Source organism: Chrysemys picta, chromosome 7, assembly GCF_011386835.1.
Source record: "Chrysemys picta bellii isolate R12L10 chromosome 7, ASM1138683v2, whole genome shotgun sequence".
Lineage (NCBI taxonomy): Eukaryota > Metazoa > Chordata > Testudines > Emydidae > Chrysemys > Chrysemys picta.
In genome coordinates, this window is record NC_088797.1 from 96,933,024 (window position 1) to 96,946,479 (window position 13,456).

At 40.3% G+C, this 13,456-nt stretch overlaps 1 protein-coding gene across 1 annotated transcript in view; it reads left to right on the top strand.

Annotated features, from left to right (window-relative positions):
* Positions 1–13,456, top strand: part of LOC101946207 (protein FRA10AC1) — a 58,093-nt gene that overhangs the window by 39,373 nt on the left and 5,264 nt on the right. Inside the window, exons 9-12 of the mRNA XM_005292544.5 lie at positions 5,419–5,532; positions 7,770–7,812; positions 12,501–12,625; positions 13,184–13,222. Of these exons, the coding sequence (XP_005292601.1) occupies positions 5,419–5,532; positions 7,770–7,812; positions 12,501–12,625; positions 13,184–13,222 (321 nt within the window). The remainder of the gene's footprint in view (positions 1–5,418; positions 5,533–7,769; positions 7,813–12,500; positions 12,626–13,183; positions 13,223–13,456) is intronic.

Sequence of the window (13,456 nt, forward strand, 5' to 3'; positions counted from 1 at the left end):
GTCACACAAGCGCAGAGTTCATACTTTAAACTTTTACTAATCTTTTGTAATGTAAGAGAGATTTTTTTGACACACACACACACACATATATATATATATATATATATATATATATGTTAACACTTTTCAATGACTGTATTTGTCTTCTTGGCAATGCCCAAGTTTCAGACACAAAATGGCCTACATAGGTCAACTGCAGATAGATAAACCAAGAGATGCATTAAACTATAATGGAAGTATATTTGGCTCCCAGAATAAAAGCTTACACCTTCAATGAGCATTTGTAGTTAAGAGAAATGGTTATATGTCCCAGCTGTTAACAGTGGAAGTACATGTAACTATATCATAGTTAGCTAGTTATAATAATTACATAATTATGCTGTAGAAACAAACATGTAGAGATAAAAATATGCATTGTAAGCTTGGTAAACTAAATGTACCAAAATGGCTAATGGCCCTAAATATTTTGTTTTTAAAAGTGCAAACGTTTTGTAGTATGCACTGTATCTATTTCTATATATCGTGTTACCAGCTACACAACAACATAATCAGCATGCACAATAACCCCAAACATCATTCTGAAGCCTTGAATATCTGATGAGTCAGTGTGAAATGATGGAAACAGGTACACACATGATTACGTGTAGTTTAGAATATAACCAGGTTCAATGATCACTGGGATTCATGGTCTGTCACCTAACAACTTCCATATGTAATCTGAGGTTTCACCAGCATTTCACCAGCAAAGTGAACAGAGGTGATGTGTAACTATTGATAGAAGTGTGTGTGTGTGGGGGGGAGGGCACAATTTTTAAAGGTTCTGGTGTGAACCCTGGCAGCAGAAGCGATGCATGGGGAGGAGCACACCATATGGCCTTGTGGGCTGCAGCACAGCCGTGTAGTCACTCACTGCACCTTCTTTAGTGCAATGCAGAGCAGCTTCCTAGCACCACACAGCTCAGAGCCAGCTCCTGGCCAGCCCCACCTTTGGCCATAGGCTCCCGGTCCTGCCTGGATTTTGGCCGCAGGATCCCAGACCCCCGGGCTCCATTCCTGGCTCCTTGATGGACTCTGTGAGCTTGGACAAGGCAGCTGGGCCCAGTTCTTAGGACTGCAGGTGCAGCCCCTGCACAGATGCATGCCCGCACTCCTCTGTATAATGGGGGAGACCTGCCTTGCTCCCAGCGGTGCACTGTGGTTTATAAAGTGCTTTGAGACTCTTGGAGAGATGCTGCTGGAGCAGGGCAAGCTAATTGCTGTGCCCTGTGAGCCAGCCTCTGAGGCCATCCATGCTGCACTGAGACCTTCCAGATTTCTGCCAGCCTAGGAGTAGCCCTGGACACCCTTCATTCCTGAGGCAGTGCCCCTCCATCCATTCCCCACCTTCAGCAGGTAGCTCAGGCTATCCAGTGCAGGCTGAGCTCCTGTGCCCTGTCTGTACCCGTGAGCTCTGCATTCAGGGGCACATGCAGGAGGCTGCCCTATCTGGCTGCTGTTGTCTGCGGAAGGGCAGGTGATGGCAGGGGGCACCTCAACCCCAGGATGGCATCGGTGCCACTAGCAGGGAAAGGAAGGAGCCAAGCTGCACTGGACCCTTCACCGTACTGTCCTCAGCTGGGGTTCGGTGTCATCTCCTCTTCCTCCTCTCTGCCAGATCCTCTCTGAGGCTCCTGAGGGTCCCAGTGCAGCCTCCTTAACCCCTTCCTGCTTGCACTTCAGCCGGGAAACAGGTGGTGACTGGACTATGTCGGGGGCCAGCAGCAGCCTGTGTCAGTGGCCAGCAGTGCTGTCTGGGCAGGAAGGGGCGGGACTGCTTCCAGCCGCAGGGGAGGAAGTGGGAAGAGGTAAGCTCTGCAAAGACTCAGACCAGGGGCAGCTCCTGGGCAAGGCAAAGGGAATGATGGGAGCTGCCCTCACTAAATGATTCTGAGCAGAGGCGATGTGTAACTGTTATAGTGGGGAAGGAGGGGAACTATTTAAAGATTCTGGTGTGAGCCCTGGCAGATACGGGGGGGGGGACGGGGGGACACATGACCCCGTGGGACGCCCTCACGCATCGCCTCTGAAAGTGAATATGGTGTTGCCTATTCAGTGAGAAAACAGACTATGATATTCAAACTAGATCATATTATAAATGGACATTATGTAATATAACTACTTCTTAAAAGATCTTTTTCATGAAACCTAGGCTGAATAGTGCCATATTATTGAACCATTTGAGATCTCATTCAGTTATATGCAAGGTTAAAACACTAAATCACTGGAGACATGCTACTTAAGTCACAAATAAAATTTGTAAACATGAAATAGTATGATATTAAATGTCATTTTCGCTACTAAATACTAGAGGTACTGAAATCTTAATTTTGATACAAAGCTGGACAGAAAAATTAGAAATATTAGAAATATTTAAAATCCGTTACAGTGTTTTCTATCTTGGGTAATAGCTTTTATACAACGAGATAATTAAATAAGAAAATTCCAAATATTTTAATTAATTTGAGCACAGCATGGTCTGATAATACACTCTGTGTTTTGTTAGACTTTACTGATGATGCATAATAGGGAAGTTATTACAGTTGCATGTGATAGAACCTAAGTTCCTTCTAAGCTGCGTGGCTGCGCAGCAGGTTATCAAGGGCTGTGCAGGTGGGGAGAGGTGCCTCTCCCCCAGCCCCAGAGCACTCGCAGCCGGGGAAAGGCGCCTCTCCACTGGCCCCAGCCCCAGAGCTGCTGTGTCCGGGGACAGGCTCCTCTCCCCTGGCTCTGCACCGGAGCTGCCACGGCCAGGTAGAGGTGTTCTTCTCTGGGCTGCTGTGGTGAGAGAGGGCTGGTGGGAGTCCTCTCTCCCCACCACAGCCCCAGGGCAGCCTGCACCCCAAGCCACTCGCCCCCCCCAGAGCCCGCAATCCCAGCTGGAGCCTTCAGTCCTTGCACCCCAACCCTTTGCCCCAGTCCTGAGCTCTCTCCTGCATCCTGACCCCCTCATCCCTGCCCCCCCCCCGAGCCCTCATCCTCGGCTCCACCCCAGAGCCCACACCCCCAGCCAGAGCCTTCACCCCCTGCACCCTAGCCCTCTCCCCCAGCCCTGAGCCCCCTCCCATACTCTGAACCCCTCGGCCCCACCGCGCCACACATCACCTCCATATTGGTGCACATAGCAAAATTCATTCTGCACATAGATGTAAAAAATTAGAGGGAACATTGGATAGAACTTGTTTATACCTTGTTATAAACCTAGGAAATGACAATAGTTAAAAACTACGTCAAAAGAACATTGTTTAGGTTAAAAAACCATGCACTCAAAAGTTAGGAAATGCCAGAATTTAGGTTGCCAGTGTCATTTTGCTGGTGTGTGTGTGTGTGTGTGTTTGCATTATGATACAATCTTTAATTACATGATCACATGCTGTTTTTTCCATGAGACCCTGACCTGATTCAGTGTACAGGATGAATAGTGCACAGAGAATAAATCAGGATTGTATGGCGCATAAAGCTGCTTTTAGGATCCCTACTTTATTTGCTCTAGAAGTTGGAATATGTGTAGAGAACAGGGTAGGGGGATGGCAGGAAGTGAGAATGGTCTTGTGGGTAAGGCAGGGGAATGCCACAGTCCTATGCCTCTCTCCCCCACCATCTTCCTATCTGGTGCAGAGCTACTCTTTTAAACTTAAATGTTGTTGGTGGCCTCTAATTGCATATTCCTTACTTTCTGGATGCCTGACTTGAAACACCTGGGGTTGGTAATGTAGCCATGTTGAGCACTGAAAAGAATAAGTGTAGTCAATGGGAGCTGTAGATGCTGAAAACTTCTGTCAATAAGGCACTGTTGGGTGAAGGAATGAGCCCAGGATTAGTATTTATGAGATCCTGAGTTCTAATCCTGGCTCTGCCACTGACTTACTGTGTGTCCTCAGACAAGTCTTGGTCTCAGTTTCTTCATCGGTAAAATGGGGATAATAATGCTCTCATCTACAGCAGGAATAAATCCATTAATGTTTGTGAAGCATTCAGATACTATGATGATAAGTGCTCTAAAAAAAAGGCCAGGAAAAAATGGATAATTCTGTATTCAGTACAGGATTTGGATGGTGTGTAGTAAATAAGGCGAAGGACACTAACTGAATGATGAAGAGATAACATTCTTTTAATGTAGTTTTTATGTATGTAACATTTGAGTTTGCTGACTGCATGAAATCTTCAGTGTTTCCAGACGCTACCTTTAAAAGAGATGCTAGTTGGTAATAAAACTGATGCATATGACTGTTGTCTATGCCTGTGGGGGATTGTGGTTTTTGGAGTCATGAAACATAGTTGTAGCTAACTTCCAAAAAAACTGGCTGTTTTCTATGATACATGATATAAACTGCTGCTTACTTGTTCCTTCTTTATGACCAAAAAAAAGAAAACACATTTTTTCTAGTGTAATTAATTTTGAAGCATTATTTAAATGCAAGTTCTATTTTCTTTGTTTCAAGCATTAGCATTACAAGTGGTTTTACACTGCAGAACTGAAGTATCTGAGGACACTGTCAATCCATTGGTTAGCAGCTTAGGCAGAACATTCTGAGGTTAATCTTTCGAAAACAGTACTGGAGGTGAGCCTATTAATACAGATCCTTGTCACCAGCTTGGCATATGGATGTATCCTCTACCAATTGGGTGTACGTTCTCTGTATTAAGTATGGTATTAGAAATGCAGTGGTGTCAACAACATTGAATACAAGTATACTGTTTACATAATTTTAACATTAGGATTTAATGTAACAAAACCAGAAAGTTCTTAAATAAGTTGTTTCATACTTTACTCATTATGTTGGGCCTTAATTCTTTTTAGAAATTGTAGAAGAAAAGGAAAACAAAATGTGTCTAGAACACCTTAGAAAGCAAATTGCTTGCCAGTAGAACAGGGAAGGAAGCATGCAGATAAAACAATATTTAGGCTTTTTATTTTTGCACATAATTCATACTTAGTCATTTGGTGTCATTAAAAATCCACACGTGTCTGAAAGGCACCTTCTGATCCATCACACTCCATTAAGTAAATAATCATTTAGGATGTAGGTAGCCTCATGACATTCATTTGATCATTAGCTGGTAGCTTTTCCAAAATGTGGTGGTGGCATTTTTAATTTACTCCTTTCTGCCTGCCCCCAAAATACCTAAAGAGATTAGAGCTGACATGAACTGACCTAATTTCTTAAATTGTTTTTTTCTTTGCAAATATTGTGCAATATTAAACAAATACTGTGGCTATGTCCTTAAAAGTGTTTTTTTCCTGCTAGTACATTACCTCTAGACATTACTTTCTACCTTTTTAATGCTGAGTAATGTAAAAAAGGAAGACTGGATATAACAATCTCAAGCCCAAATGACCTAATGATTTAACCATGGTTTGTTCTTTTGGTCTCTTGACAGGTCAGTTTTCCTGTGGAAATAAGCACTGTGATGAGAAAGAAGCACTGAAAAGCTGGGAGGTGAATTTTGGGTACATGGAATATGGTGAAAAGAGGAATGCGCTTGTGAAATTGAGTAAGTCAGCCCCTTCCTATGGTTGGGCTTCAAGCTTATGTAAATACAAATGAAGACTAATATCTTACTATTTAATGATATAATGAAAAACCTAGAAATGGTAGTCATGCTTAGGACAGTAGGCAAGGGGGAAAATAAGTTGTTCATGATACTTTTGGTTGGACTAGTTACAAATATAATAATGGCTGTGCTTTAGGGAAATCTCTCTCTTTCCATCAGTACAACCTGTGATTGCTTTATTGTCTGAACACTTCTTGCTCTCTAGTTTTTAATGCTATAGATTGTTCTAGTGGTATTGTTGTAACACAGCTTCTTCATTTGTTTTTTTTAAATAGGAAGACTGAACGGCATACATGAAGTTTCAGCACAGCTCATGCTAACCAATTCTGTGGTTAAATAGTCTTTAGGGCTGTAAAACACCTTTTTCAAGAATTAAATTCACTTAATTTTATTTTTAATAGTGACATTTTTTTAATGTTAAAATTAGTATACCTGATTTCCTTCTTGGACAAGGTTACTGGGCTAGTGGAGGCAGGGGAAACAGTAGATGTTGTAATCATGATTTTAGTAAGGTTTTTGACACAGTCCCACATGACATTCTCATAAGCAAACTGGGCAAATGTGATCTTGATGTAATTACCATAAGGTGGATGCACTACTGGTTGAAAGAATATACTCAAAAAAGTAGTTATTAGTGGTTCGCTGTCAAACTGGGAGGGCCTATCTAGTGGGGTTCTGCAGGGTCAGTCCTGGAACCAGTACTATTCAATATTTTCATTAATGACTTGGATAATGGAGTGGAGAGTATGCTTATAAAATTTGCAAATAATACAAAGATGAGGCTTGTGTGCACTTTGGAGGCCAAGATTAGAATTCAAAACTACCTTGACAAATTGGAGAATTGGTCTGAAATCAACCAGATGAAATTCAATAAAGACATGTGCAAAGTAAAACACTTGGCAAGAAAAAATAAAATGGGGAATAATTGGCTATGCGGTAGTACTGCTGAAAAGGATCTGGGAGTTATAGTGGACCACAAGTTGAATGAGCTAAAAATGTGATGCGGTTTCAAAAAGGGGATAATATCTTTCTGGGGTCTATTAACAGGACTGTTGTATGTAAGACATGGGAGGTAGTTTTGCTGCTCTATTCAGCACTGGTGAGGCCTCGGTTGGAGTACTGTATCCAGTTCTGGGCACCACACTTTAGGAAAGATGTGGACAAATCAGAAAGAGTCCAGAGGAGAGCAAGTTTAGAAACTGTGACCTAAGAGGAAAAGTTAAAAAGACTTGGCATGTTTAGTCTATAGAAAAGAATACTGGAGGGGGATCTTTCAAGTCTTTAGATATGTTAAGGGTTCTTATAAAGAGAACTGTGATCAATTGTTCTCCATATATGCTGAAGGTAGGACAAGAAACAGTGGGCTTAATCTGCAGCAAGGGAAATTTAGGTTAGATATTAGGAAAAACTTTGTAACTAGAAGGGTAGATAAGCTCTAGAATGGGCTTCCAAGGGAGGTTGTGGAATTCGCATCATTGGAGGTTTTAAAGAACAAGTTGGACAACTGCCAACTGGTTGGTCTATGGCCTCTCAAAGTCCCTTCCAGCCCATTTCTATGATTCTGTGATTTTTCCCAGAAAATCTTTAACTGCACTAAGGATAATTCCCATACCGCTAATTCTCATCTATTAAGTCCGATCTTACTGAATATGTGTGCATAACCGTATATGGATACATACAATAAATAATTAAGCTTTTTGTTGTAAATAGTGTGAGAGAAAGGGGTGGGTTTTTTTTAATCTTTCTTTTCTTGACTATGGGTCCATCTATACAATAATACTTGCTCTGTGGTGAGGCCTTGGTAGTGTGTATGTTTCTCTTAATATGGTCATAATGTGGTTTGATCCTGCCCACAAAAGCACATCCAAATCATGATCCCCAGAAACAATAAATGCTACTTATTTTTTGTGAACAGTAGTCAATGCTGAGTCTCTCATCTTCCTTCAAAGTGATTCGATACTTTGGAGTCATACTGACAGTTGTATCACATACTATTTTTCCCTTTTTTGAACCCTGGTTATAGCTACATTAGAATTTTTCTGTTGTAGTAAAAATTAGTGAAATCGAAAGAAATTTATAAAGATAGGGATAACAATATTGATAATAATTATTAAGTATTTCTACTGAATATGACATTTGTATGTTCAAATTGTCTTTGTCTTTCTCCCCCACCCCAGGACTGTGTCCACAATGTTCCTGCAAATTAAATTTTCATCACAGGTAATGGAGCCTTTTGAAAAATTAAATAATAAATCTATTACGATTAAATTTATAAGAAAGCTTGGAAGAATGCTTAAAAAATTACTGTAACTTTTGTTTATACTGACTTATCATTTTAATGAAATTGATACTCTAGCATTGCTAACAATATATTTTTGTGCTAATGAAATTCATAATAAAAGTTGCAACTCAAATTGTAACATTTCTTTTCATTTGCTCATACTTATCTCAAATTTGCCTTTTAGACTGAACTTTCCATGCTAGATTTTAGCCCAAAGATTAGTTTTTGGGAAGCTTATGCAAAATCTGCCTAGTGATTTTTTTGACTTAGGCAAGCAGGAAAAATGTTTATGCTTTTCCTATTTAAAAAAATTGTTATGGGGGTGAGAGTGGAGCTACAGCTGGGCCGCAGTGGAGCCCGGCAGCCGGGCCTGTAGGTGAGTGCGGCTCCGCTCCCGCTCACATCCCCAGCCTCAGCCCTGGGCCGGGAATGGAGCTGCAGCCAGGAGCTGAGGCTGGGGGTGGGGGCGAGGGCGGGGCCAGGAGCATAGCTGAGGTGCAGCCAGGTTGCAGTCGGGGCTTGGGCCTGGGCCGCGGTGGGGGCTGGCAGCCGGGCCCCTGGCTGGTTGCAAGGCTGTGCTGAGGGCCGGCAGACAGGCCCCCGGCCAGGAGCCGCATTAAGGCTGGGAGCCAGGGCCATGGATGTGGGCAGGGTCGGAGCAGAGCTAGGGGTGAGGCAGGGCTGGGTGGCACTCCCTCCTCCCCCCACCCCCGCCCCGGTGGGGGCTGGCCCAGGCCCCCCCCCCCGAATGTTCCTCTACACCCCCCTAGGGGGTCACGCCCCACATTTGGGGGACCTCTGGTCAATGGGATTGGCGCATTCTTCATGCGGTCTATCCAGTGGCCCTTCATTTAGCAGGGGAGAGCAATGTGTTGGCAGATCATCTCAGCAGAGACCATTTTCAGATGTATGTGAAGTCTCTGAAGGACCAGGTAGTACAGAGATTTTCTCCAGATGGGGTCAGCCCAGTACAGACCTGTTTGTGATCAGGTTCAACAAAAAGTGTCATCTTCTATTTTGTTCCAGAGCAGGAAAGGAGAGTCAGTCTATCTCGGATGATTTTTTTGGGGAGAGGACCTTCTGTATACTTCCATTTTCATTAATTCAGAAGGTGGTGAGGAAGATAAAACAGGTCAGGGCAAAGGTGATCTCAGTTGCGCCAGTTTGACTGAGAGAGCAGTGGTACATGGACCTTCGTCAGCTGTTAGAGGGAGACCGCAAACTGCTTCCCTTGTCTCCAGATCTGTTGCTGCAGCAGCATGGCTGGATTCTTTATCCTGATCCTCAGTCTCTCCATTCCTGGGCACTTGGGATTTGATGAATGTAGAACAATCTTGTTCCTTGTTGGTTCAAAATGTATTACTTAATTCTAGAAAGCAAGTAGTGAAAGCAAAGTTATTATTTGAAATGCGTTAGATTTGTTTTTTGGTTGCAAGGCAAATCTGTCTCACCAGTTACAGCTTGTATTCTGGGTGTATTGGAGTATTTGATGTATTTAAAGTTTGAGTGATTATCTAATTCTTCTTTAAGAGTTCATTTGGTGGCTCTTTCATTTTATCATGTTTTGGTCAATGGTAGATCATTGTGCATGGTATGAAGGGTTTTCCAACTTGTATCCTCTTTGAGAGATCTGGTGTCACCATGGGATCTTAATTTGGTTTTATCTATGCTTACGAAGCTGCCTTTTGAACCCTTGGCAGAGGGTTCTTTCTTTCTTTTTTTTAATCTCTTAAACTGTGTTTATTATTGCTATAACATCATTCAGAAGAAAGAGTGAATTACATGCCTTGATAGCAGGGTTATCATAAAGAAAGGTGGTTCTTATGCCTGATCCCAGGTTTTTACTGAAAATAATATCTGAGTTTCAAATCAGTCAGATAATTAATTTACCAGTATATTTTTCAAAGCCACATGCTAATAAAGGAGAATCTGTGTAACATACTTTAGATGCTAGAAGAGTTTTAACTAGGGCTGTCAAGTGATTAAAAAATTAATCCTGATTAATCGCGTGATTAAAAAAATTAATCCTGATTAATCATGCTGTTAATAATAGAATACTATTTATTTAAATATTTTTGGATGTTTTCTACGTTTTCAAATATATTGATTTCAATAACAACACAGAATACAAAGTGTACAGTGCTTACTTTATTTTTTATTACAAATATTTGCACTATAAAAAACAAAAGAAATATTATTTTTCAATTCACCTAATACAAGTACTGTGGTGCAATCTCTTTGTCATGAAAGGTCAATTTACAAATGTAGAATTACGTACAAAATAACCCTCCATTCAAAAATAAAAAAATGTAAAACTTTAGAGCCTACAAGTCCAATCAGTCCTACTTCTTTTTCAGCCAATCACTCAGACAAACAAGTTTGTTTACATTTGCAGAAAATAATGCTGCCCGCTTCTTGTTTACAATGTCACCTGAAAGTGAGAACAGGCATTTGCATGGCACTGTTGTAGCCGGAGTTGCAAGATATTTACATGCTAGATGTGCTAAAGATTCATATGTCCCTTCATGCTTCAACCACCATTCCAGAGGAAATGTGTCCATGCTGATGACAGCTTCTGCTGTGCGGAAGTGATGCGGTGCGGATTGATGCAAGTTTATTTTCATCATCTGAGTCAGATGCCACCAGCAGAAGGTTGATTTTATTTTTTGGTGGTTTGGGTTCTGTAGTTTCCACATTAGAGTGTTGCTCTTTTAAGACTTCTGAAAGCATGCTCCACATCTCATCCGTCTCTTGGAAGGCACTTCAGATTCTTAAATCTTGGGTTGAGGGCTGTAGCTATCTTTAGAAATTTCACACTGGTACCTTCTTTGCGTTTTGTCAAATTTGCAGTGAAAGTGTTCTTAAAATGAACAACATGTGCTTGTCATCATCTGAGACTTTCTATAACATGAAATATATTGCAGAATGTGGGTAAAACTGAGCAGTAGACATACAATTCTCCCCCAAGGAGTTCAGTCACAAATTTAATTCACGTATTTTTTTTTAACAAGCGTCATCTCCATGGAAGCATGTCCTCTGGAATGATGGCTGAAGCATGAAGAGGCATATGAATCTTTAGTGCATCTGGCATGTAAATATTTTGCAATGCCAGCTACAACAGTGCCATGCGAACGCCTGTTCTCACTTTCAGGTGACACTCTAAACAAGAAGTGGGCAGCATTATCTTCTGCAAATGTAACCAAACTTGTTTCTCTTCCGATTGGCTGAATGAGAAGTAGGACTGAGTGGACTTGTAGGCTCTAAAGTTTTGCATTGTTTTGTTTTTGAGTGCAGTTATGTAACACAATAAACTATATTTGTAAATTCAACTTTCATTACAGAGATTGCACTACAGTACTTGTATGAGGTGAATTGAAAAATACTACTTTTGTTTATAATTTTTAAGTGCAAATATTTGTAAGCAAAAATAATATAAAATGAGAACTGTACACTTTGTATTCTGTGTTGTAATTGAAATCAATATATTTGAAAATGTAGAAAAACATCACAAATATTTAATAAATTTCAGTTGGTATTCTATTGTTTAACAGTGCGATTAATCACGATTAATTTTTTAATTGCAATTAATTTTTTTTTTAAATTAAAAAAGTTAATCACGTGAGTTAACTGCAATTAATCGGCAGCCCTAGTTTTAACATATTATTTAAATAAACTAAAGATTTTTGAAAGTCTTTTAGGTTATTTGTTTTGTATGCTAAGAATCATATGGGTTTTAGTGTATCTGCTATTTCCAAACGGATTAAATAATGTATCTTTGAATGTGACAAATTAGCAGCAGTGTCTGTGCCTACTGTTGTGAGATTTCTTTCTGCTAGGGCAGTGGCAGCATCTTTTGCTTGTCTTAAATGTTTCCCTGTTGTGGAAATCTGTAAGGCTCCTACTTGGAAGTCAGACCATATGACTAGTAAACATTATGCTTTGTATTTGACTTCAAGAGCAGATGCTAGATTAGATGGAATAGTGCCTCAATCATTGTTTAATTAGGACTCTGTCCCCTTCTCCTGAGTTTTCAGCACTGCTTGCCAGACTACCCTTAAGTGGCAATATGCAGAACCACTCAAAGAAGAAATGAAGGTTACTTGTAACTGGAATTCTTGAGATGACTCTATGTTCACTCATCCTGGCCACCTTCCCCTCTTTCTCAGAGTCCTATCTTGGTTTCTCTCAGTTGTGGTAGAAGGAACTGAGGCAGGAGAGGGGTCAACGCCCCCTTATATAGTGTTTCCCTTAATCAGTGTTTGAAGACGCTGAGGGAAGAGGTAGGAGGGGGCGCACATGGTCTCTAATGGGCACTAGAAGAAGGTTCTACCATTAGGATGCAATGGTCGGTGCATTACCCATAAGTGTGAATATACAATCATTGCAAAGAACTCCATGTATAAGTAACCAACCTTCATTTTAGCATTTCCTGCCTTTTTGTGTTCAGATGTACAGCGTTAAGGTAACAGTAATATTTTTTGCATTAGACATACATTTTAAATGTTTAATCTGTAATAAACAAATGTTGGAAGTAGTATATCTTTTGACTGGGCTTGATTTCTGATATGTTTTCTGTTGCTTGAAGAGTACATTTGCAGAACTTATGCATTCATTTTTTATTATAAAGGAGGAGAGAAGTCAAACCAAACAAGAAAAGACAGAGAACAGAACGAAACTCTGAAGAACCCAAAAGTAAGAAGTCAAGATTATCTCATTCAGAAAAACGCAGATCTAAGAGAAATAAACAGAAAGGTAAAATACGTTTTTAAACTGTCTCTATTTTTAAATATTAAATACATATATTGAGTGTTTAACCCTATCAAAGTGAGAGATACATTTATGTTTCTGGATTTCAATGGCTCACTAACTGGATTGTCAAGGGAAAGAGAAAGGGGATGAATTTCTAATGATTCATAGACAGGAAGAGCCTCCAGAGTAATATACTATTTGAAGAAAGAATTGTGCAAACAAAGGGAAGCAGCATTCCAAAAAGAGTGCTGAAGTGTTTGGTTCCATGTGGCTCTGGGGTTGCAAGCCTTTTGGTAACCTAAGATAACCTTTTTGACATCACAGATACGGGGATAACATATGTTACCTCAAACTGATGACCTTATATTTTGTAGAAAAATAATCCCTTTTTCTTAAATGTTTGCCTTATTTTGTGTGTGTGTGTGTGTGTGTGTGTGTGTGTGTGTGTGTGTGTGTGTGTGTGAGATTTATTAGGTGGTAAGTGTACGCTTGTAAAACATGTTAAAATAGTGCATAAAACCAAAGTAAACTAAATGTTTTTAAATGGCTGTTTCTTTTCAGATCAAGTTTCCTCAGATGATTCAGATGATTTTGATAACGGTAAATTATTCAAAGGACTTCCTAAATTTTTGAACTGTATTACAAATTTTTGAATAGCTTGTATGCTATTTCCAATTGATTTATCCTTGGTTTCAGTTCTATTCATCAGCAGTTTTGGTCTTCTGATACAAAGATTTGAAATATTGTTTATGAAATACTGTAGGAAGAGAAGCAAACATAGGATATATCAAACAAAAAAAAGATTGATTTAAATCAGTGATTCTCAACCAAGGG